General features: G+C 35.9%; 2 protein-coding genes across 3 annotated transcripts in view; one reads left to right on the top strand and one right to left on the bottom strand.

The window, feature by feature from the left end:
* Positions 1-2,133: 2,133 nt before the first annotated feature.
* On the top strand, positions 2,134-14,134 carry PPID (peptidylprolyl isomerase D). Of its 2 annotated transcripts, XM_032863196.1 has the most exons (10): positions 2,134-2,328; positions 3,561-3,701; positions 5,386-5,492; positions 7,381-7,569; positions 8,465-8,587; positions 8,731-8,837; positions 10,686-10,827; positions 13,045-13,131; positions 13,224-13,266; positions 14,031-14,134. In XM_032863196.1, the coding sequence occupies exons 1-10, from the start codon at positions 2,244-2,246 to the stop codon at positions 14,117-14,119; spliced, it is 1,113 nt and encodes a 370-aa protein (XP_032719087.1). In that variant the 5' UTR covers positions 2,134-2,243; the 3' UTR covers positions 14,120-14,134. The 2 variants fall into 2 exon arrangements, with proteins under 2 accessions (XP_032719087.1, XP_032719079.1); XM_032863188.1 differs by lacking the exon at positions 14,031-14,134 and having other exon boundaries at positions 13,224-14,024.
* An 832-nt stretch (positions 14,135-14,966) lies between these two features.
* The window catches only part of ETFDH (electron transfer flavoprotein dehydrogenase), a 30,014-nt gene continuing 19,371 nt past the window's right edge, over positions 14,967-25,609 (bottom strand). Inside the window, exons 8-13 of the mRNA XM_032863177.1 lie at positions 24,074-24,214; positions 22,699-22,842; positions 19,268-19,436; positions 16,789-16,971; positions 16,164-16,385; positions 14,967-15,141 (exon numbers count right to left, since the gene is read on the bottom strand). Of these exons, the coding sequence (XP_032719068.1) occupies positions 14,978-15,141; positions 16,164-16,385; positions 16,789-16,971; positions 19,268-19,436; positions 22,699-22,842; positions 24,074-24,214 (1,023 nt within the window). The 3' untranslated portion in view covers positions 14,967-14,977. The remainder of the gene's footprint in view (positions 15,142-16,163; positions 16,386-16,788; positions 16,972-19,267; positions 19,437-22,698; positions 22,843-24,073; positions 24,215-25,609) is intronic.

Below are 25,609 nucleotides of genomic sequence, written 5' to 3'. Positions count from 1 at the left end.
AGAGATCAGTACTAGAGTGGCTTTGAAAGGTATGATTGTGTTATTCAAGTTTGTTTTAGGAATAGGACAGTTTACATAAAACTGTTACTGTGAGAAATCTAGACACAGTGAGAGTAACATTTAGTCTTTTACACCCAGAAACCTGTGTAACAGGAAGAATCACATTGTATTTTCTGAGAATGCAGAGGCATCCTTAAAGTACCTTTGCAGTTTTAACTTGTGTTGAAATATGTTGAGACTATTAATTATTTTAATAAAGAATTAGCTACTTATGATGAATAATTGCTTATTCTTATTGAGTATTTACTAATTCTGATACTAAAACATCTAAATAATTCTTCACCTAATCCTCATAAGGCGCCTGGCTGTGTCAGTCAGTGCAGCATGTGACACTTGATCTTGGGGCTGAGAGTTTAAGCCCCACACTGAACATAGAGCTTACTTAAAAAAAAAAATTAAACAGACAAAAAATTTTAAGAGATACATATCATTATTCTTGTTTACAGATGAGGAAACTGAGGCACAAAAAGGCTAAGTAACTTGTCCAAAGTCACAAGTTAGTATCTATTAGTGATTGAATTTGAGCCCCGGAAGCGTGATGGCACAGAAGAGCTTAACCATGTTACCTAGTTAATAACAATGATATTCCTAATAATAATGGTTAGGAGGTTATGGTGTAAAAGTGACAATTCTTGGACTTAATATGCTAGAGGCTAATTTTAAGCTAGTAGAGCAGAAAAAAACTTTTAATGTGAATTTATCATTTGATATTTGTGAGACAAAGTGTAAATTACCAGTTTGCAGCCCAGAAATGAGACTGGATTAGTGAGCGATTTATTTTGACTCCTATTCATCAAAGGACACAGAGGTGATATGCTGGGCTGACCTAGATCCTCAGGGAACCATAATGAATAAACACTATGGAATTCAAGGACATCAACTCATAAGGAATTAACATTTTACATTAATTTTAATGTGCTGGAATTTGAAAGGATCAGCATGAAGTGCTGATGATCTTCTCAAATTATACATAAACACACATGGAAATGAAATTTCTTATTAACATTCTTATAAAAATTCTCAAGGCCATTAACATTCTGTGTAACTCCTCACTCATTCAAAAACATTTATTGAGCACCTATGGGGCGCCTGGGTGGTGCAGTTGGTTATGTTGGACTCGGTTTTGTCTCAGGTCATGATCTCAGGGTCCTGAGATCCAGCAAACTGACTCCCCCTGCTCAGCAAGGGGTCTGCTCAAGACTGCCTCCCTCATCCATCCCCGCTCCTCCACCCCATACTCTTTCTCTAAAATAAATAAATAAATCTAAAAAACCCCAAACAAACCCTCATTTATTAAGCACCCACTATGTGCTGGTCACTATTATTAGTGCACTGAATAAAGCAATGAAGAAAACCAAATTCTTGTCCTCGTGGAGTTTAATCCTAATGGGAGGAGATGGACGAAATGAATGAATAAACAATCAGAATATTACCAAGTGCTAAAGAACATACCACTTCTTTCCAAAATTAGGCTTTATCCAGAGGTGAGTCTATGTTCACATAAATAGGGAAGATGTTTACACAAATTCCCAGAAGGGAAAAGTGGACTATAATACAGTTTTATCAGGAAACAAAACTCTCCCTTCTGGATGTTTGGCTTAGGGCCTTTGCCTAACCTCTATCACTTATACTCTTTTTTTTTTTTTTCAACTTGTAACAAAATGGCAGCAATAACACGGTCACTATGTATTAGCTAACACCCGGTTGTGTTAAGCATTGTGCTAGCAATTTGCATCTTTAATTCCCAAAACCACCCACCAAGGTAAGCATTTTTATTCCTATTTTCCAGACAAATTGTGTGTCAGAGAAGCAGTCACACACCCGTTAGTGGCAGACCTGAAGCTGGAATGGAGAAGACAGTCTCCAAAGCCCTTCTACACTATCACAGCAAAATGAAGAAGCACATGCAAAAAGACTAAAAAGGACTGGGGCTGCAACTTCAGTACGCAGCAACAGAGGAAGCGCGGGATAGAAAACTGCGGAGAACGCTCGCGGGGCTCGAGCTCGAAGAGATACCGTCTGGAGGCGGGGCCGGAAGTCGGGGCGCGGGTTCCGGACCTCACGCCGGAAGTGGCTCGTCAGCGCCGCCGACAGATCCTCATCTAGAAAGGCGCTTTCGGGTTGAGGGGCCGGTGGTCCACGAGGTTCTCTGAGTTCGCTCCCAAGCGCATCTGCAATTCAAAATGTCCCACCCATCCCCGAAAACTAAGCCTTCCAACCCCTGTAACCCCAGAGTCTTCTTTGACGTGGACATCGGAGGGGAGCGAGGTGAGCGGAAACGGATACTTGCGGAATGGCCCCGAGGAAGCTTCCCGGGATTCGGGGATTCCGACGGTCGTGTGCGGTTCGGGTCAGGGCTGCTCTGTGGTGCAGAGGGGATCGCTGCACAGACGACTACCGGAACAAATCAGGCTTCCGAGGCTGGGTCGAGCTAGCGCCCTTGTACCAATGCCATCGGTCCTACGGAAGTTTCTGGAAGTTTCTGGTTTCGGGATTGTGGTGGCCTTTATGTTTGTCTCTCCTGATTGGGTTGTATCTCCTCGCCACCTTGCACGATCAGGCAGGCATAAAATAAGATTATTTTATGTTTGCAGTGGGACATTAAGAAAACTGATACGCGTTTGTTAGGTTCTAGTCACGCCGTGCTCTATGCCACGCGAGATAGGTCAGAAGTTGCCAGAGTGTTCGTAAATTAAAGCGACTTTTGCGCGTTGAGTTTTCTTATCACCAATTTTTAACTCAGATTAGCGTTTTCTGTGTTTTGGCATTGGGGAAAATGAGCTCTGGGTAGTGGTGGTTGCGTAGACTATGTCAGCACTTCGGGAGCTCCAGAGGTCTTGTGAATTAGCATATTGCTTTGTAACTGAAATACTAATTCTAGAACAGCTTAGAATTGTTAGCTGGGCTGTGTGAACGCATGCAGACGGACACAGCAGGGTTCAAAGACCCTGTGGCTGATTATGGACACACACATGCATTTATATACACATTTATTTTGTTTTGAAATTAGTGCGAGGTTTATTTTTAACCTGCCTTAGGAGTTGTCCGAAATGGGAACTTTTTCGTCTTTTGCTTCAGCCTCTACGTTAGGGAGGTTGCAAAGAACACAAAAGCTACAGCTATACTCAAAACTCAGTCAAACCGAGCACTCAAAGGATATTTGATTTTCTCCTATTGGTTACTTGGTGGTTGGAATTTCTGAGTACAAGGAGAAGAAATTACTCAGAATTAAAAACCATTTGCATTTCATGGTGTCCCTTATATGGTGCTAATCTCCTGGCTTTGCATTTATGATCTTTTGTTAAGATGTAGAAAAATAATTGTTTCAAATTCATCTAGTTACATGACACTCAACGTTAGACTAATTTTGAATATTAGAAAAATGACCAAACAGGGGAACTTGGTATCTCAGTCACTATACTTTTACCAATTGTCCTTTTGTCATTTGCTTATTTGGTTGCTTGTTTTACATACTGATATGTTTTCATTTCTTCTTTTAGTTGGTCGAATTGTCTTAGAATTGTTTGCAGATATTGTACCCAAAACTGCAGAAAATTTTCGTGCGTTGTGTACAGGAGAAAAAGGCATTGGACCCACCACTGGGAAACCTCTCCATTTCAAAGGATGCCCTTTCCATCGAAGTATGTGTAAATTTTTAAATCTGATTCTTATAAATCTGTAGCAATTAGGGAAGAAAATACTAAGTAAAGAGAAGTAAAGAGTGAAAGTTAAAAATGACTCTTAGTTTCAGGAGAATGCTCTGACATCTGAGACAACAGCTCAATTTTCATAAAGGTTGGACTGTGAACAGTGCAATTATGAGAGGGTACTAAGGCTTACTTAAAGAGAAATGGACTACCTAGCTTTACCAGTGCCCTAGCTCTTCACTCCATTGGGTTTAGATTGAGGAAAAAAGGGTGTGCCATGATAAAAAAGCAGACTTTAGATAGTTTGACTGCCTGGTGGCAAAAAAGTTATAACTACCACTTTTGCAGGATGGCTTGGGAATGTTTGTAGCTGATAAAGATTCAGTGTCTTGGTGTGATATTTAATTAAAAGATGACGTTTCATAATGCTTATCACACCTTGTAATCATACCTTTGTTTAGTGATTATTTGATGCTTCCCCTCATAGACTGTAGGTTCTGAATTCAGGAACTGTATCTTTTCATCATCTTGTCTTCAGCATGTAGTATAGTTACTGAGTGGCTACTCAGTAAATATTTGTTTAATGAATGAATAAGTTAAAGTATAATCATGAGTAGATCATTTATTAAAAGAAACTTAAGAAAAAACTAATATTGATTTTAAAATGTTTAAACTGTTGATTTATATTCATGTTTAATGAAGTACTAAAATATACTAGTATAGTATTTAGAAGAGTTGACACAGCAGGCCTGAGACTGCTGTCCTTGCAAAGGTTTGCTTGCAGCATGGCCATTAGCTGGAGTTAGGAACTTGGCCCTGGAACCATTCCCTGAATCATAAAGATTCCCTGAATCATTCCGTTCCCTGGAATTTTGGTACATGCTAGGTGGAGAGTAACTGGATGATCCACCCTGAAAAACCTTGGGTTTACCTGGGCAACAACATTGTGCATATGTTGTAGCATTTTTTGTGCTGGGGAAAGAATGTACTCTCTGACCTTTCATGGGAGGGAGAGAGTACAACGAAGCACATGGATTTCTCCAGACTCTTGTATCTTTTCCTTTTATCAGCTAGCTGTGTATCCTTACTTTATTGCTGTAATACAACCAAATGCTGTCTCATGAATCCTAGGAAATTTCTGAACATTAGGGTTGTCTTGGGAACCTTTGACACCAAGTGATAATACTTGCTGAAGTACTCCCATTATGGTATAACAATCTACTGGGAAAAATTGGTCTTATTTAATAGACATCAATGAGTCATATATGTCTAGCCATATGCACAATGGAAAACAGTTGCTGTACTTGAGGAATCAATGTTGCCTAGAAGAGACAGATCATTATGATATATGTTACAAAGTGGAGGTAGAGTCAAGATACTGTGGGAGAAAAATTACGAGATCCAACTTCAGAGTCTCAGTGACAGTTATATAGGGGAGGTACCATTTGAACTAATTCTTGGAGTATTAGTGAGTGATTAGTCAGTAAAAGTAATTTGGATCCAGGCTATGAAAAGCCTTTTAAGAGTTTGGAGTTATGGGGGTAGGTGGGGAAAGAGAGGAGAGTTATAGGACTAGAGTCATGTTTTAGGAAGTTTTTTTCTTACCACATGTTCATTAGTTAACATTGCTATAGTCATCTATATTTTAGTTGCTAATAGTTATTTTCCTTTTTTATAGTTATTAAGAAATTTATGATTCAAGGTGGAGATTTCTCAAATCAAAACGGGACAGGTGGAGAAAGTATTTATGGTGAAAAATTTGAAGATGAAAATTTCTATTATAAGGTAAAGTAGACAAAAGTGAATGTTTATTGCTCATAACAAAGGTTGTTATATGTCTGGGATACTGGTTGGATTAAGATACCAATAAATGTCTCAGGTGTGCTTAGATTCTTCTTTTCTTGTAAAAGGTATCGTATTTGTGAATTTGCTCTTTAACATACAAAAATTTCATCCACTAATTTTATTTGGCAAAAATACGGCGGTCATGTCAGTGTGATCCAGGTTTACATACTGCATTAAAGCCAATGAGTGGCCACCATATGGCAAAATTGTTTCTAGGAAAAATGTTCTCATAGTCAGAAGGATGGTAACTTGTGCATTTTTATGCTTGAATTTGAAGAGCAACAAAATCATCGCTAATATCCAGGATGTCAGGGGATTTGCAAAATAGCGGATATGGTTAATGTCTAAGCTCCTAAAGGACATTAATGGAGCCTGTGCCTTCTTATCTTTATTGTCTCAAGATGTAATTGGGCATATTGCATCATTCAAGTTATAAAAATGGACAGGTAAGTACAAAAGTGAAGTAATATCTTTGGAAATGAGGAATATGTGCAAGGTAATTGGGATAATTTGAAATGAAAATGTTTCAGTCTTTTCAACAGTATTTATTGACTGCAGCTATTATGTATTTAGTACTGTCACTGGCACTAAGGAGCTTACAGAAATGAACAGCTTGAAAACAAGGAATTTATGATATTACAGGGAAGGCAAGATTAAAACACATGGGATAACTGGAGAATGCTAATGTGTAAATAAATGCTAAATTGAGACTCTGTATATACCATAGGAGAAAGATATGATTTATATATTCCAGATTATCAGGGAACATACTGAAGAGGAATGAGTACTGAAATTGGGCCTTGCAGGGTGGCCAAGACTTGGTTAGACAGGAACTAAAACATAGATTCCAGTTTGAATGAGGGACATAGGTAATAAAGACAAAGGCAATAGGAGGCTGAGGAAATGAAGTTAATATTCTCTTTGATAGTGTGGGGAAAGCACCAAACTTTTGGAAAGGAAAAAGGGAAGCTGCCTCTGAAGGGGGAAAACTAAGATTATGTGATTAGCTTTGATCAAAAGAAAGGGGGTTCTATTGAAAAGACACATAGTTTTTGCCTTCTGCAAACTTGGTAGCCCTGAAAACTGAATTTTTTAGGTTGTAAGGGTATAAGGCATTTTCAGTGGGAAGATTAACATGAGAGTACAATGCATGACCCAACAAAGAATAATTTAGAAAGCCTAAGGATAAAAGTGGAAAGACGAAGAGATCTAGTTTCACAGCACCTATGAACAGATTGATGCCAAGTAGAAATTTGATATCAAGATGTATATAGCAGTTTCTTTAGGTCATTCTCTGAAGAATGGTTCTCTGAAGATTCACCTGGGATGAAAGCCATAATGTTTGGATTCCTTTGAGATTAGGAAAGTACCTAATGAATGTCCTGCCTAAATTGACTATCCCCCATTAGTGCTCCCAGTTTATTATGTGTAAAGGAAGAATCATAACGTAGGCCCATAAAAATGGGAAGACTATTGAGTTCCTTTCAGAAAAGAGAACATTCATCATAAAGGGCAAAGTATAATCATTACAATTCCTTAATGCAGCATCTTAAAGTTGAGATATAAGTATGTTCTCAAAATGGCCAATTTAGAAATCTAAATTGTTTCTGTTTCTTTATTTGGTTTCATGGTTTTTTTAAGTCTAAAAAATGATTAAGTACCCCATGTTTGTGAATTAAAGGTTGCAGTTTATATAAAAACCACTACATTGTTTGCTCTAAATGGTATTATAGCTTGTCATAGTTTTATGTGAATGGTCAGTAACAGAACAGTTTATAGACTAGGACCTCTAACCTTGGTTTTCTTGCACTGATTTGTATTTCTACAGCATGATCAGGAAGGTTTATTGAGCATGGCAAATGCAGGCTGCAATACAAATGGTTCTCAGTTCTTTATCACAACAGTCCCAACTCCTCACTTGGATGGGAAACATGTGGTATTTGGTCAAGTAATTAAAGGAATGGGTGTGGCAAGGATACTGGAAAATGTAGAAGTGAAAGGTGAAAAACCTGCCAAAGTAAGTAAAAAGTTTCAGTGAAATACACTTATTACCTAATTACTGTCTTAAAGAGATGTAAGTAGAGGGATCAGATGATGATTAGCTGGGAAGGTGTTAGGATGACTTTTGGCACAGAAGCCTGGACCTGCAACTTTATCTTGGAACTTTTCTACAGTGAGAAAGATAAGATTAGGGTAGTTTAAAAGGACATTTTTATTATTCCCACTTCAATTTTGGTGATTTTTTTTTTGTAGGTTTCTTAACTCTTCTATACCTGCAAAACTTTGAATCAGTATGTACAAATACGTAGAAGGTAGAGGACAGGAAACCAAGAGTCCTTTTCAGACTCTGCTGTTTAATTGATGGTTTGGCCTTGATCTTGTTATTTAAATTTTCTGGGCATGTTTCCTCACCTTGTCTAAATTACTTAGGGTTTAGACGAGATTATGTAACTCTAAAGAACCTTGTGTTCTAAATGTGAAATCACAGTGGCCACAATACTACCTAACCTAATTAGCAGGGCTGTGAGTGGGAATTGGAAATTGAAATACCTGCAGGAGGTAGCCTGTCACCAATGTGTGAAAGGAATAGTGGAATTGAAAGGACATGCCTCACCTAAAGAAAATTACATAGAGAATGATAATGTTTTCAACTTCTTTGAAAACTGAACTGCTGAATAGCTATAAAACACTTTCCTAAAATAGTGTCAATATTACTTGGAATGTACATAAAGGGCAATATAAAGGGCATTTTTGTAATTTGAGCAGATAGATGAGACTTCTGTCTCATTTGAGAAGTGATTTGGACAGTGTTGTGCATGACTTAAAGCTGTATAGATTTTAAGCCCAGATTGCTTGTTTTTAATATCATTAATATGGTAGTACATCTCTACAATTTAGGATTATTTTTACAGTTGTGCGTTATTGCAGAATGCGGAGAATTGAAGGAAGGGGATGATTGGGGGATATACCCAAAAGATGGCTCTGGTGACAGTCATCCAGACTTCCCTGAGGATGCAGATATAGATTTAAAAGATGTGAGTACTTTCAGATTAGTCTTATTTTAATTATTAAAATTAGTACTAAAAATTTGAACTACTCATATCAATCTAAATGATAGAACCTAGCATTAAACCATATTAGTTACTAAAATGCAACATACTTGTATTTTTTTATACAGGTAAATAAAATTTTACTAATAGCTGAAGATGTAAAAAATATTGGAAATACTTTTTTCAAATCTCAGAACTGGGAAATGGCCATTAAAAAATATACAAAAGTTTTAAGGTAATAAAATATTTTTAATAAATTAATTCTAAGAGCTTGTAAATTTAATTATAAACTGAAATTCAGAGTTGTTTATTGTCTTTTTGGCAAAATTGCTTTGCAAAATAATAACCAGGTGTGTTGAAATAGTTTCATTTCTTTTGTTTTCTCCAGCTTCTTATTTTGAAAAATTTGAAGATACAGGAAAGTTGAAAGAATCGTATATGAATACATCCATACCTTTACCTCTTTTCACCAATTTTTAATTCTTGCTATATTTGTTTTTGTAGAATCATTTTGAAAGGTTACTTTATCCCCAAGTAGTTGAGCAGGTAATTCCTAAGAAACTAAAACAGTGCTTTTACATAACCTTGATATAATTGAAACACCCTGAAAATAACATTGATACAATAATATATCATCTAATATGTAATCCATATTCAAATGGCCCCAATTATTTAAATTTTTTTTTTTTTTTTTTTTTTTAGTCCAGAGTCCATTATATCATTTGGTTTTATGTCTCTAGTCTTTTATCTTTAGTAGTCTCTACATCAGGTTTTTTTATTCATAGGTATCTGTGGAGTCTTAAGTCAGTTGTCTTATTGAATACCATCTGTGTTTATTTGATTACTTCCTCAAGATTAGTTTGTTAAATATTTTGGCAAGAGGACTTAAATCTGTGGTAAATATTTCCTGTGATACCACATCCTGAAGGCACACGTCAGTTTGGCCTATTTTGAGTTTTGGCACTTGGTTAAAGAGGTGTCAGCCAGACACTTTTGTCATAAAGTTACCTTTTCCCTTTTGTAAATAATAAGTACTTTGTGAGATGAGACTGTGAATATCCAGTTCCTAACCTTTCATTCAGTGGATTTTAGCATCATTGAAGATCCTTCCCTAAATCAATTACTATACTGGTCACAGAACTGATTTTCTAATTTTATCATTCATTCTACAGTTCTTATCTTGCATTCTAATGTTTAAAAGCGCCTCCTCCCTCTCCTTATGCCTTTTTATTTTTATTTATTTATTTATTTATTTATTTGACAGAGATCTCAAGTAGGCAGAGAGGCAGGCAGAGAGAGAGAGGGGGGAAGCAGGCTCCCTGATGAACAGAGAACCCAATGCGGGGCTCGATCCCAGTACCCTGAGATCATGACCTGAGCAGAAGGCAGAGGCTTTAACCCACTGAGCCACCCAGGCGCCCTCCTTATTCCTTTTTAGTATTATTATATACCTGTGGATTTTTTTTAGTTCACCCTGTTATATCATTCTCTTTGATGTTCAAAGGGTTCCAAATTTGTCCAGTGGAAGCCTCCTTTCCTATATCCTTTGGACATGTTCCTTTTAGTCTGTGAGCACTTGCTTGCTTTCTGGCACAAGGTGTTTCAGTTTCATCTTTTACTTAACTTTGTTTCCAGATCTGGTATTAGCAGTTTCTCCAAGGAGCCCCCGTTCTGTTTATAGGGGGATGGATTTTAGAAACCAGATTCTGAGGGCCAGGTGTGCCCATCGTTTCTGGGCCCATTTCTGTGGGTAGAGCCAGTTGCCTCATTCAATTCCCTCTCCTAAGGTGAGAGCCTTGGCCCAAACATACTTAGGTTAGAAAGTACATAATGGAGACCTGAGCTTTAAAAATTGGAAAGTGTTAGTAGTGCATAATTATCTTTAGATTTGGAGAATGCTGTTAAATTGGTTTCTTTGAACACTTTGTGAAAAAACTGAAATATTTATCTTCTTAAGAAAATTAATATTAACATTTGATGAGTTTTTTATATCAGAAATGACATAACACTTTTTGACATAGTTGAAGGAGCAGAGTATGTTGTATGTGGCATTATATACTACTTTTATTAATGTATTCTCCAGGTATGTGGAAGGTTCAAAGGCTGTTATTGAGCAAGTAGATAGATTGAAGCTACAACCTATAGCTTTAAGCTGCGTACTGAATATTGGTGCTTGTAAACTGAAGATGTCAAATTGGCAGGGAGCAATCGACAGTTGTTTGGAGGTAAGTCTCTTTTGAAGTCACTTTCTGGAGGAGTGGAATTATGATACATCAACTTGAACAAAAGCAAGTTTATGTATCTTAATATATTTTATTACAGAGGACCAAATGAGACTTGAAGCATAATTTAAAAATTATATTATCTCTATTTTGGACCTTCAGTTCTTCCTGTTAATTCATTTATTTAGCTGATAACATTATGTAACTTAATAATCTATGAAGATACTTTTCCTCAGAGCACACGTATCAGCTCCTTTGTTCATTGAACATACTGAGCACCTGTTGCGTGTAAGACATTGGAATATGGTTGCAGAGCCAGTCAGACTTGGTGTTTTTGTTTGACTTCTATCACTAACTTTGTGATCTTGGTTAAGTCCTAATTTTAGAGTCTTAACATCTTTATTTTAAATGAAAATAACCCTTGCCTCACAGGATTGTTACAGAGATTATATAACATATGTAAACCATTTAGCACAGGTGTTGGGTACATGTTAAGCACCTAATAGAGATTAGGTGCTTTAATTAAAAGACTCATACTCTTAAGGAACTTTTTATTTGGCTGATGAAGGAGTATGTTTTAATTTAGGGTCATCAGGACTTGTATAGGAGAATGGATACTGCTGGAACTCACCAAGGTCATCTGTCTTTATGGGGACATCCAGGAATACTAACTGATGAAACTACATAGGTGGCCCCATTACCTCCTTAAATAGAACAATTATGACACTCTCCCTATTGTACAGCTGAAAAATTTTCCAAACTAAACTATGTATTTAGAAAGATCATCTCCAGTAATTTTATGTATATTGCTCATTAAGCTATGCCCAGAGCAAGTAGAAATAAAATAAGATCTGGGGCATTTAGCTGGTTCAGTTGGTAGACCATGCGACTCTTCCATCTTGAGGTTGTAAGTTCTAGCCCCTTGTTGGGTGTCAAGATTACTTAAAATTAAAAAAAAAAAAAAAAAGATCCTAATTTGGTTGGATAGGTAGAATAAGGGATAAAAATACATTTAGAAGAGAGCATATAACAGAGGAAAAAACTTATCCAAGGAAAAGATGGGTCTTCACTCTGGATTTCTTTCATTTTTTTTAAGTAGGCTCCACACCCAGCGTGGGGCTCGAACTCATGATCCAGAGATCAAGAATAGCATGGTCTCCTGACCGAATCAGCCATGTGGCCCAACTCTGGATTTCTTTTTGACCTTTGTGAACCAGATAATACACCTTTTTCAGTAAAATCTTAGTATTGTCCTTTAGAAGATGAGAAGTAAAATTATTTCTAAAATGTTTATTTCAAAGGAGAGACCTATTCAACTTTGCTCACACTCCTAAAAAAACCCTGTAGATTTCAAGTAAAAGAGTGTAACAAATTTTTTATTCATAATAGTATTCTCTTAGGGGCGCCTGGGTGGCTCAGTGGGTTAAAGCCTCTGCCTTCAGCTCAGGTCATGATCCCAGGGTCCTGGGATCGAGACCCGCATCGGGCTCTCTGCTCAGCGGGGAGCCTGCTTCCCTTCCTCTCTCTGCCTGCCTCTCTGCCTACGTGTGATATCTGTCAAATAAATAAATAAATCTTTAAAAAAAATATTATTCTCTTAGCATTTAGGGCCTAATCAGGAGATAGAAACTATAGAATAATTTGAAAAGAGAAACTTTAATATAAAATAAGAGGGGATTAGAATAATGAAAGGAATGGCTAATGAAGAAAATTCTAAAGAATATGGGAAAGCAGATACATACATCTCCTATATATGGAGCAGTCACTTCCCCTAGGTTAGGAGGAACCCACAGAAAGAGGCTCCTCTCGATGGCCCCTAGGCTGAGAACCAGAAGTCACTGGGGAGGCAGCGGCTCTGATTTACTAGGTGGCAGAGAAGTTCATTGGCTGCCATGCTTATGGGACTCCGTTGTAGTGCTTGGGTAAGTTCCCTGTCGTGAGCTGCTGTGTGCTGTTGACCAAGCTCAATGCTGGAGCCCTTGAGAAGTGCACTGCAACGTGGAAGAGAAATAGCTTTTCTTGTCTGTGTCCCTTTAGCGCCCTCTACCAACAAAATGTAACGTGCCTTGCTGGCAGAGAGAAGAAATTTACAGGGTTCATCTAGCTCCATTATCACAGAGAGTGAAGGGTTGATTTGGAGTTGACCAGCAATAAATTGAAATTTAGTACATATATTTAATGATATTTAGGTAAAGATACCAATTTTACAATTTTTTGTAGGCTCTTGAAATAGACCCATCCAGTACCAAAGCATTGTACCGTAGAGCTCAAGGATGGCAAGGATTAAAAGACTACGATCAAGCACTGGTAAAATTTTGTTCTACATTTTAATATTTTTAGATGACCACCTTCATAAATCATATATCTAATATTTCTTTAAATGTTTTTTTCAATTAAAGGCTGATCTTAAGAAAGCTCAGGAGATAGCACCAGAAGATAAAGGTAAGTTGGCAGTGTTTACAGTAAAAGTTCATTTTGTCTTGTTAAGAATTTATCTTTATGAACCACTGTATTCTATGCCACTTAGATATTTGTTCAACAGATACTACATAGTGACTCTTACTGGCACTGATCATACTGCAGTGAACAAATCTGGTTCCCTGCCCTCAAAAGAGCTTACATTCTAGTTTTTCTTCAGAATACTGATTTTCACATACCCAAATACTTTTCTGCCAGTTCCTATTACTATAATGCCACCTGAAAGTACAGTGCTAAAAGCTACAGTATTTATCATGAATTTAATGTCTGGGACCATTCCGTAAGCTGAATGAAGCCATAGTACAAGTTTTCTAGTTACTGGATGTATATTTTAGGAAAGCGTTGCAAAGTTAGGACACAGATTAGTTTTTCAAATACGCCTGCTACAAATAGTGATACGAGCTCTAGATATTAAAATATATCTTCAGTCTCTCACTGCTGAAGTGAAAGAAGCGAGGCACTTAATTGCCTTCTCTCATGGGGAGAGAGAAGGCAAATCTACATATAACTTAGACTTCTCTCAAATTGACAATCTTCTAAAATTGTTTCATGGTTTTTGTTTATGTGATTGTTTTGTCAGGAAAATATTCTGTTGATTGAGCTCAGTTACTGTACAGAGAAGAGTTGCATCAGTGGGGAGAATTATCATATTTAAGACATTAGTTGTTGAGCATCCTAGTGTTTTGGATGTTTTGAGAAATAACGCCTATTATGTATTTATTTTACAGCTATCCAGGCAGAGTTGCTGAAAGTCAAACAAAAGATAAAGGCACAGAAAGATAAAGAGAAGGCAGCATATGCAAAAATGTTTGCCTAATAAGAAATTATATTAAATATGCATTGATTATTGTATAAAGGCAATAAGAAAATTTAAAGGTTTTTGTCAGTTATGTATGATCCCTGATGTGTTTCCTTTGATACTTCAGTTTTCCATTGTTTACAGTTTAGGAATACTGAAAAAAGCTCACTCTTAATAAAACAGTGTTACAAAATACAATGAGGTTTGATTTTTTTTTTTAAATGGCTGTCTGCATTAATCACAAAGAATAATGGTGTCCAGCTCTAAACTCCTAAAAACACATCTTGCTGAGTAAACAGATTAAAGCTTGTTTATATACTGTTTCCCTCAATTCTTTGGTGTATTTCTATGTAGTTGGTTTTGCTGGTGTTTTGTACCTACGTACAGTAGATACTTAGGGGTCGGTAAACTTTCTCCAGAAGGCCAGATATTTTAGGCTTTGCGAACCATTATCATCTGTCACAACTACTCATTTCTGCAGTTGTAGCCACAGACCATGTAAACCATTGGGCATCCGTGTGTTCCAGTAAAACTATTCATGAGAAAAGTGGTGGGCTGGATGCTAACCTCTGGTCTAGACTCTATATTTGATAAGTCAAATCTACATTAAAGGGTAGTAGTGTATTTGCTATTGGTACTGAATCTTTGAGTAACTGTAGAGGTAAAGCTATCTCATTTGTAAAGTTTTATGTAGGAGGAATATTCATAATTTTTTATGGGACAATTTTAGGTATAAGTATAAAATTTTTATTTCATTGGTAATTTTATGAACATTCCGATCAGTAATACGCAGTAAAATATTTTGACAGCTGTTGACTTTTAAACTTTAAAGTTAGCTTGTCATACATTTTAAAGAAACTATCAATCAGTTGCAGTTCACATTCCATTGTAAGCAGGTCCTCCACCACCTTCGGGTACCACCCAGTTAATATTTTGACTTGGGTCTTTAATATCACATGTTTTACAGTGCACGCAGTTCTGAGCATTTATCTGTAACCGAAATCCATCACCTTGTTCCAAAGGTACAAATTCATAAACTCCTGCAAGGAAAAATAAATAATATTGTGAAGTACCTAACTATTTTAACTTTTAAAGTTCAAAAGTAGAAACTGAAGTCCTGGAAATAGTAGCTACAGAAACCTTGAAGGTTTGTTTTCTGAATGTCTACCCACAAAGAATATTATGAAGATCTTGGTGTGTGCTATTGCTATTAGTGTAAATTAAATATGGATAAAAGCAGAAGGTACATCAGTATTTGGCTGAGTTAGTCTTATTAAACAAGGGAACAACATTTAGCAATTTTTGAGTTCCAATTTTATATGTGTGTTACAACTGAAAAGACAAATTAGATCCAATCCTTACCCCTCAAAGACTTTACAAACCAGTGTAAGTTCAGATGATTTTAAGATGTCAAAAGTCAAGGTCCCTGCCCTCAGAGTTTACATTCTAAATCTAGTCCCTGCAGAATATACTGATTTTCATATATCTGCATACTATTCTACCATATCATTTGAGATCTAGTTCCTGTTAAAATTCTAGTTGAAAGTTCACCTTAAAGGATACAGTATTCATGATGAATTTAATGTCTGGGACCATTTTTTGAGCTGAATGTGGCTATACCCTAATATTTTAGTATTTGTGTAAGAGCAGACATGAGAAATGATTTAAGTCATGTAAACATGGAAAGAGGTATTTGGTGTCCCATAATCCTGAGTCTGAAGTAGGATAGGGAAAGGCTTTTTTTTTAAACTTATGACCCAGAGATCAAGACCTGAACTGAGATCAAGAATCAGCCACTTACCTGACTGAGCTACTCAGGCACCCCAAGAAATGCTTTGAGAAAGGTCAACTGAACTAGGCTTACCAAAAATTCCCTATTATTTTAGTATTGCCAGAGTAAAAACCATAAAAATGAGTTTTCTAATGGAAGCTGGATGTAGGGGGTCATTTACAATTTTCATACGATGGAAGGAGAAATTTCTTAAAATAATGGAAGCATATTTCCAACATGGTTTAAACAAATACGTGTTTTTTAGGAATGGATGGAAATCACAATACTGACCTGCAGGGCAGAATCGCTGCTCTGGTCCATCATATATTGACAGATTTCTATTTACAGGAACACTGTCGTCCTTTAAGGTTAAATGTGCTGGCTGGTCATGTTCATGATTAGTACCACTTAGAGCCACAGATGACAAAAGGTCAAAACTGATCTGTCCATCGGGTTTTGGATACTCGATAGGTGTGCAGTCCTTGGCTGGCTTGAGCTGATCAGAGTCTGAACCTTGAACAGTTTTGAGTAAGATTTTGAATAAAAATATGATCCTAATGTAAAAGTACTTTCTTAAACATTTTTATGAAAACATGAAAATACTATACCAAAGAAGTAGGACTTTAGTCTCGTATAGTAATGATACATGATTAAAGATATTGAATTTATTATTTCTCTAATAAAACAAGTTTGAAACATTAAATTCACTTTATTAATTAGTGGATCCTATTCATGAGATTTAAAAAGAAAAACAATTTTTTTAAGTAAACTCTACCCTCAACATGAGGCTAGAACTCACGACCCCAAGATAAAGAGCTGCATGCTGTACCGAATGAGTCAGCCAGGCACCCCCCATTCATGAGTAGCATGAGTAGTTAATGATTATAATATTCATACTCAAATATGTTGGAATTACCTTTATGTTTTAGAGTCCATGGCTCCATTCCTCTAAATATCCAGTAAAAGACTCCAGTGTAAATCATCCCACCATATACGCCCAGTACTCCATGGCAGGATGGTCTTATATTTCTAACTGTATATAGCTCTTTCCACATCCATGATTTCTTTATATTGTCTTCATACTCAGTTACATGAAGTCCTTTTATTAAAAACATGAAATGTATCAAATTACCTTAAGGAGTATAAAATACTTTATTATCAAGGTATTTTACTACTGAAATATCTGATGAGTGAATCTTAAATAAATTTAAACAAGTGGTCGTATAAGACCCCACGCTTGAAGAATCTTCCATGTACAAATGCTGGCATCTTCCAAAAAGACAGCCATTTGATATATGTTAATAGATGGTAAGGTATTTGATTTCTTAAATTCAGTATTAAAATTCAGCAAACCTGAAAAGGTTACTTAGAGTTCATTCTACCCATAAAAGTGAGAAGTTTTTATAATTGATTAAATGAAACACTTCTGCCTGTTACAGGTTGAACTATGTCCTGCAAAGAGATTATCTTCAAGTCCTAACCCCCAGTTATCTCAAGATGGGTCAGAAGAGGGTCACTGTCGTGGTAATTAGATGAGGTCATACTAGATTACGGTGGGTCCTTCCTTAATCCACCAACTGGTGTCTTTATGAGATACACAGAGGAGAGAGGAGAAGACAGAAGCAAGAGATCAGAGTTACTCTGCCACAGGCCAAGGAATGTCTGGGGCTATCAGAAAGCTGGGAGGGCAAGAAGACTAAAGACAGAAGAGAGTAACGTCCTATCAACACCTTAATTTTGAACTGTTAGTCTACAGAATTCAGGATAAATTTCTGTTGTTTTATGCTGCCCAGTTTGTGGTACTTTGTCGTGGCAGCCCTAGGAAATTTATAATAATACCGAAACAGTGCATGCATTTAATATTTAATGGGGCAAACTGGTTCTTACTTCTCACAAACTAAACTCTGTGGTGGCTACACACTTACCAGTCTTTGTTTCCTGTTCCATTCCCTTTCCCTCAAGGCTTTAATCCTCTGGTCTTTGGTGACCTACTTACTCCAGTACTTGTCTATGTGCTGCTATTCTGTGTACATGAGGTGCAAGTACAGCTTGTGGTCTCAACAAGGAAAGCTACTTGGCAAGAAAATGAGAAAATAAAGTTCCACGACTCAACAAGTACATTCCGTCTTACCTATTCTGTTCTCCATGAAGTGGCCTCCTGCCTTTTCCATGCTCTACCTATCGCCCTCCTCTCCCACACCCTATGCCTCCATTTCTACAAAGAAATTTGAAGGCGGCATAATCAAGTTTCATACTTCTACCTGGAAGAACATTTGTTATTTGGAATTCTAGGTAATTAGGTTTATTTATCAAATATCTACTGAGTTGCTACTGTGTGCCAGGGACTTGGGATTCATGGTGAACAAAGTCTCTGCTCTCTCGGGAGTTTATCCAAGAGGCAGGAGACAAAGTTGATAAGTAAATTATATGCCAACAGGGGGAAAATACTCTAGAAAAATGAAACAAAACAAAACTGGGGGACGGGAAGGGGTGGGAGTAATCTGTGTGCGTTGCAGATTAACTGGTATGGTCCATATAAGGCCACCATGAGAGAGTGGTATTTGAGCAAAGGTGAAGGGAATGAGGGAGTCATCCGTGATTAAAGACCAGGAAATGGTCTTTGTAGTAAAGAAGCCAGTGTGGCTGGAATGGAGAGTAAAAAGAGGTGAAAGCAGAGTACTGAGAAAACTTAGGCTTTTATTTATAGATTATTCATAGATTAAGGGTTTATGGAGTCATAGGTGTTAGCTCTTACTCTCCACCAGAGCAGAAGGATCACATCTTTCCCTGTGCTTGCAAAGTCTGCAAAGGAAAAGGTACTGCTGGATCCTGCAGTCTGCAAAGCTGCTCTGTTTTCAGACTGAAGATACATCAGTACGTATGAGTATCTTAGTGAGTATATGAGACATACAAAATGTAACAAAGTACTGTCAAACTTGAAATGATTTCTTTTTAAAAACTTTTTAAAAAAATTTCTTTATTTAAGCAATCTCTACACCCAACATGGGGACCCAAACTCATGACTCCGAGATCAAGAGCCACATGCCCTACCAACTGAGCCCGTCAGGTGCCCCAAACTTGAAATCATTTCTAAGTAGGTGGGACATCACTGGTACTATTCTATTTTTGATGGTGAAGAAAACAGAACATTGCTATAAAAATCTATTTACTGACATTAGGTCCTATAGTTTTCTTTGCACAGCACACACCTGAGTGCTTTGTGAAAAGGGAAAGATCTTTTAATATCAACTGAACTATGCATAAAGAAGACCTCAAGATTTTCATTGTATTTATTTTCATCCTCTATATACTAAGTGTATGTTTAAATAGCTTCTTTTTAAGTATTTCAATGAAGAACCTGACAATTTTCAATGCTTTAAATAGGAAGTTCTTACCTATTGTCTTCGACTGGAGACTTTCATTAGTTAGTTGATTAAAAATAGATTCTGCTGCCAAAATTCCACTTTTCATTGCTGTATGGGTACCTTTGATCTTGGGAACATTCATGAAACCAGGACTACAACCAATTAGTAAGCCACCGGGAAAGGTGAGTTTTGGTATAGACTGAGGAAAGAAACATTCCAAGTGCATTTTTAGCTTAAACAAACAAACGGAATACTACTACAAATTACAGTCTCTTAAAGTCTTCTAAGGTTGTAGGGAAAAATGTGAAGGAAAAAATCAGAGCAAAGGCAGTGTCTTCCTCCTTTCCTAAGAATGAGGATTAGAACTATTACTATTTTTCTAAGACTTTTTCCTCTTCTCTTCTTCCCCCCTTCTTACCTACATGAGACAGATTTAGGACCAGGGCATTAACATATCAAAATGTTATTATTTAAATATCCATGTCTAAAAATACTCCCTAAACCTAAACAAATTTAAAATTAAAATGTTATTATTCAAATATCCATGTCTAAAAATACTCCCTAAACCTAAACACCTATTATCTAAATTGTAATCTGCTTTTACATGCATTCTCAGTAACACAAGATTTACAGAAGGTTCTCACCATGGCATCATTACAATTAGCTACTTCCTTAAAGAATATATTTTAATTAACTTAAGAATAAGCTGAATTTCCAAAATAAATTTTAAGACCATTGTTTGGTCCTCAGTATATATTTCTCATGAAAAACAATGTAATAAGAGGTGGTGGTATTTTTTTGGGTTAGCCAGTAAAAGCTTATATATACCCTACAATGTAGTGACTAAATTAGATTGTTTGCCTGGGAAAAGATACTCTAATATATAATTTGAAAAGCAAAAGAAGAGAAAGCCAATGCAGTTTTCTTTCTTCCTTCTGTAGTTTTTCTTCTTTACGTGCTTCCTAAAGTAAGCCACAGTCTTTGCTGAGAAAGTGGTGGGTGGTAAGAATTTGGCTGATGGTGCTGAAAGGGGCTCAGAGGGAAGGAGGATAAACAGGGAAACCAGTGCCTCAGCTGCATGAGCAGTGAGGGATCTGTGGTCATAGCTCCCATTAATGACAAAATTCTAACCCTGAGGGAGAAGCGGTGAGAAGCAAAGCTGGAGGGCAGAAAGAACGCTGGTATAAGATGGGTCAGAGTTCAAGTCCTTTCACGGTATATGTTGGGAATGAATTTATGATTATGGTTCTCAGACTGAATTCAATATCAGAACTACCTAGATAAAAGTGTGTGAAATCAGGATCACAGAATAGATAAGAGGGGGGAGGGCTTTCTGGAATATTACTAACCGAAAAGAAATAATAGGAATTTGGATAACGACAACACTTTCCTTAAATAGGGCTGTGTGGCCTTGCTAACACTAGGTTTGACTCAAGAACCAGAAGACTGTGAAGTTTAATAAAAGGGCATGGATTGTTAGTACAAGTTCTTCCAAACTGGTGCATAAATCCTATGCATAAAAATCTTACGGACCAAGCAAAATGCATTTTGCATTATTTTTACATCCTGGGAGTATCCTACCCTATATCCTGCCCTATCCTATAGGGGCAGTGTTACTGGCAGCTGGGTATCTTGTTAAGGAACTATGGACTTAGGAAAAGTTGCACTGAGAAATGCACAAATAATTGGAAACCACATTAAACCACAAATAACTAGAAACCCTCTAGAAAAGGTAAGTTTTGGTACAGACTGAAAAAAAGAAAGAAAAAAAGAAAGAAAAAGTCACATATATAGCAACCACCTCATTTATAGAGAATTGATGGTTGCCAGAGGGGAGGGGGGGATTGTAAAATATGTAAAGTGGATTAAGAGGTATAAACTTCCAATTATAAAGTAAGTATAATTTTAAAAATTAAAGGGAAAAAAGTCATATTTGTTAGCTAAAAATAAACAAAACCAAATGTTCCAAATTCTTGCTTATGGTTCTTTAAAAACTTACTAGAAATAAATTTCTGAATCTGACTAATTGAAGCAGAAAATTTAAGTAAAATATGAGTGTGTGTATATGTATATGTGTGTGGTCAACTCTTCCCACCATTCTAAAAAATCATCTGACATGTTGAAACACACAAGGCAGATGTTTTTAAATACAAATCTGTATATCCTATTGAATAAACTGGAAACTGCACACTATACATTAAAAAGAGCAGAATTAGACTGACAGGTATTATAGAGACTGTGAAAAAGAGCTGAATGGGCTTGAACACAGTTATGCAATTTAATAAATATTTGTTGCAAATGAATTACTACTCTAGAAACAAAACAACCTCCTGAGAAGTAATCTGATAGCAACAGAATTTAGGGATATTGTTATTTTAAGTTTCTAATGATTACATTTATAATTTTAGCTATGATTTTACCTGACTTTATAAATTATTGTTATAGTAATAATAAAGTATTTGGAACTTCACTTTAAAGGTTAACTTCCCTCCTCTATATTCTATATATTCTATAATCTGTTACTTTTACAACAGGATTGCCAAAAAAAAAAAAAAAATCCAATCCAATCTAGAAAATGGTTCAATTTTCCTAGGTTACTAGAGACAGAAAGGATCATCTATAAAATAAAGACCAGGGAAGATAAGTAAGTTCCTTTAAGTAACTTTGTATAAATTTTAGAGCTAATTTTTTAGATCATCTTACCTAATATTTTTATAATAGTACTAACAGCTTTTATCATAGCTACGTAGGTTTTTATCTCATTGTCTATATATACTTAATACATTAACATTTTTTTATAACCATGCTGTTTTATAGCCTGCTTTTCTTTTTATTTAATGTCATAGCTTTGACATCTTTTCCATGTCAAAATCTGTAGATGTACCCATATTTTTAATGGCTATAAAGTTCTTTGTAGACTTGAGTTACCAGTTTCTTCTTCTTTTTTCTGTATGTTGAATTATATACTGGATTCTTTTTTAAAATTTAAATTCAATTAATTAACATATAATGCTACATTAACATTTCATAAGATCTACTAAGAACATACACTAAAATAGACAATCAAGGGCAAAAGCTTGACAGAGGCCACCCAAAAGGCATGGATGTTAATTGGTTGTTGGGATAAATTAATTACCTTTGTGGAAAACTAAATCTTTGTTTCCTGGCAGCTAAGGAATAAAGGAAAATATCTTTGGATCATATAGTTTTAATTTTCTGGATAAAAGCCAACCAACCAACAAAAAGTCTATAAATTTATCTCAAGAAATCAATATATTCTTAAAACTAAATTTGTAGTGTAATTTAACTATGGTATGACACAGTCTTATAAACACTAGATGTCTTGCTTAAAGTTTCTTCCTGTGACATAATTTTCTATTCTTTATCTAAATTTATTACATTATATTTTCAATGTTTACTTTGTAAGGCAGAAATAAGAAATAAAAAGTTGGACGAGTTACCTGAAAGCCACCTTCATTCAGGGCTCTGGCTCCATATGCAATCCTTTTTCCACCCTCCAATGTTGGCTGAATGCTGGGATGGTGTTTCCACCTTTGGAACTCTCTAAATGGACTCAAATATGGATTCTGGTAGTCTAGACCAACCTTAAAATTTTTATATTTAAATTTGGTAAATTTATACAATTAGGTATTTTTATTTCAAATTATATCAAGCTAAAATGTGATCAATATTTATGAGAAAACATGTACATTAAATTTGTTGTATTCAAAGTACTTGGAGAAACAGATGCAGTAACCCAAACTTAAATAAATAACTGAATAAAATCTGTTTGGAAAAGAAAGCGTAAACAAAAGGATACCATGTTTATAATTGGTCAAACTTTAAAAATTTAGAGCATATTAATAAATCATTGTGCTCTGTAAATAAAAGCCCAAATTAGAAAAATATCTGCAGGTAAGTGTCTAACATTATGTTCCTACAAAAGGAGTTGTAATTATTTTTCATTAATCAGTACTCACTCTAGTAATCAACTAATAAGCTATATGTGGTACTACTGAGGCAAAAGTGAAGAAAGAGAATGCAATCATACTTAGAAAAAAGAGGACAAGAAATAGAAGTTACATTTTATGAGGCATTATCAAAATGCTGAAATTGATAACCAAACTTTTTGGCTTTGAAAAAATTAAGTCACTGGAATAATTATACAAAGATGAGAAACTGAACACTTGGCTGGGTGTCAAAAAACACCAATAATGCAAAAATTTAATAATGTGTCATACACAAGTCTAATTATGACATTAAATTATAAAGCTGCCCCCAACTGTAAGGTGCAGAAACCCTTATTTTTCCATTCCTTGCAAGGTTCAAAACATAATTTACTGCAAAGATACAAATGGTTAAAAAGGGAGAAAATGCTTACATTTTTTAACAAGTTATAGATTCAAACCCAGTGCTGATTTCATTTTTTGTGACTGCATGCCATAGTAGAAATTGGGCTTGGAAGTCACACAAACTCAGATGTGAATCCTGCTTCTGTCATTTAATGGGTGTAATTGGGGAAGCTGTATAACTTGTTTGGACTTCAGTGTCCTGTCCGTAAAATAAGGATATACATACTTCAAAGGAATCTTACAAAACTTAGACCTCTCCATGAAGCATAGGGCATAGTGTCTGGCATTTAGTAGCTACTATCACAAAAGCTATGTGTGTTTAAAGCTATAGACCAATGCCTGTGATAACCACAAGCACTTTACCTACTGACAAAATGAGAAAGTGACCTTTAAGTGAAAAGCATTTTACATGCTCCAGATTTTATAACACTGATGATCCAAGGACTCCAACAGTAGAGTTTTCCATAATGGATGTGTAACTTACCACAAAACCAAGGGCTACCAGGGGTTCACCTTCATTTAAATGGTAGAGGAAGGAGCCTCCATAAGTATGTCTGTCCAAGGGCCAGCCAACAGTGTGATCCACTCTCCCTGGTTTCCACTTCTTTTCATCAATAATCCATAACTTAAAAAAAGAAGACCTAGAGTATTATTTAAATTTTTTCTACCACCACAATATATCAAATTTGCCAGGTTTTTATGTCTTAGCTATGAAAATTTCAAGGGAAAAACTGAAATAAGAGAAACACAAAAAATGTAATTCACATATCAAAGAAAATGTATCGAACAGCAGCATCATGAATTGGACTAAAAAATCGGTCAGAAAAGCTATGAACTCTTTAAGAAATTTCTTCTAGAAAATGATTAGATTTTCAAAGTGGTTAAGACTTTCGTGTGATTATAGGGAACACCACTGAAGAGATGAGGAAAACTTCTGGGGTGCTGGTAATGTTCTAGATCTTGATGTAGCTGGAGGTTCCATGGATATGTTCACCTTGTAAAAATTAATTAAGCTGTACCCTTAAGATCTGCTGCTTTCAAGTATATATGTCATTCTTCAGTAAGACAGCTTATGCTCCCCTGCACTCCCCTTTTCCCAGCTGAAAAAAATTGTTCATCTATTTTTGGAATGGTAAGGTTTTTTTTTCTTTTTCTTTTTTTTTTTTTTTTTTAAGATTTTATTTATTTGGTGGAGAGAGAGAGCACAAGCAGGCGGAACAGCAGGCAGAGGCAGAAGGAGAAACAGGCTCCCCACTGAGCAGAGAGCCTGATGTGGGACTCGATCCCAGGACTCTGGGATCATGACCTGAGCCTAAGGCAAATGCTTTACCAACTGAGCCACCCAGGCACCCCTGGAATGGTTAAGTTTCAAACTTTTAACAATTCCCAAGTGAAACATCTAAAAATCAGATAATATTATGTGTGATACACAACCTACCAAAACAAGCTTTTACTCACAATAAATCTAGCTATTACAGAACTGGAAATGTTCTGAGCTTTAACCCCCCAAAAATTTAAACAGAAGGGTTATAATGCATCTTTACACTCTAATAAGCCAAAGGTTTGGGAAAACAGAGATTGGATAAATTGAGAAAAATATGTAATAATTAATCTAACTAAATTTTAGGTTTCAGATCAATATACTATGGCTGAGTGTATATTTCATAAACTAAATTATCTTCTCAGTGCAATTCTGAAGAAACCATTCTTGTATGATCTGGTCACCCTACAAACAGCACGGGGGTATCATGTCAAATCTTACTAGGACAGATGGCATTACAATGAAAAGAAATTCATATCACAAATATTTTCAATTTCCAGTCTTTGATTTTAAGCAACGATTGATAAAACAATTACAACACGTAGAACCAATTTAGATAATAATGGAATTTGATCAGCAGTATTTTCTAGCCCCTTAAAAATAGCCCAAATATTTTCAGTTATGATGAACATTTCAAGTCAATGAAAAACATAGCAACTATAAAATTACATCAATGTAGGGGCGCCTGGGTGGCTCAGT

The sequence above is a fragment of the Lontra canadensis genome, unplaced genomic scaffold (genome assembly GCF_010015895.1).
Source record: "Lontra canadensis isolate GAN:19392208 unplaced genomic scaffold, GSC_riverotter_1.0 scaffold1, whole genome shotgun sequence".
In the NCBI taxonomy this organism is placed as follows: Eukaryota; Metazoa; Chordata; class Mammalia; order Carnivora; family Mustelidae; genus Lontra; species Lontra canadensis.
This window is presented reverse-complemented; position numbering and strand designations above follow the sequence as displayed.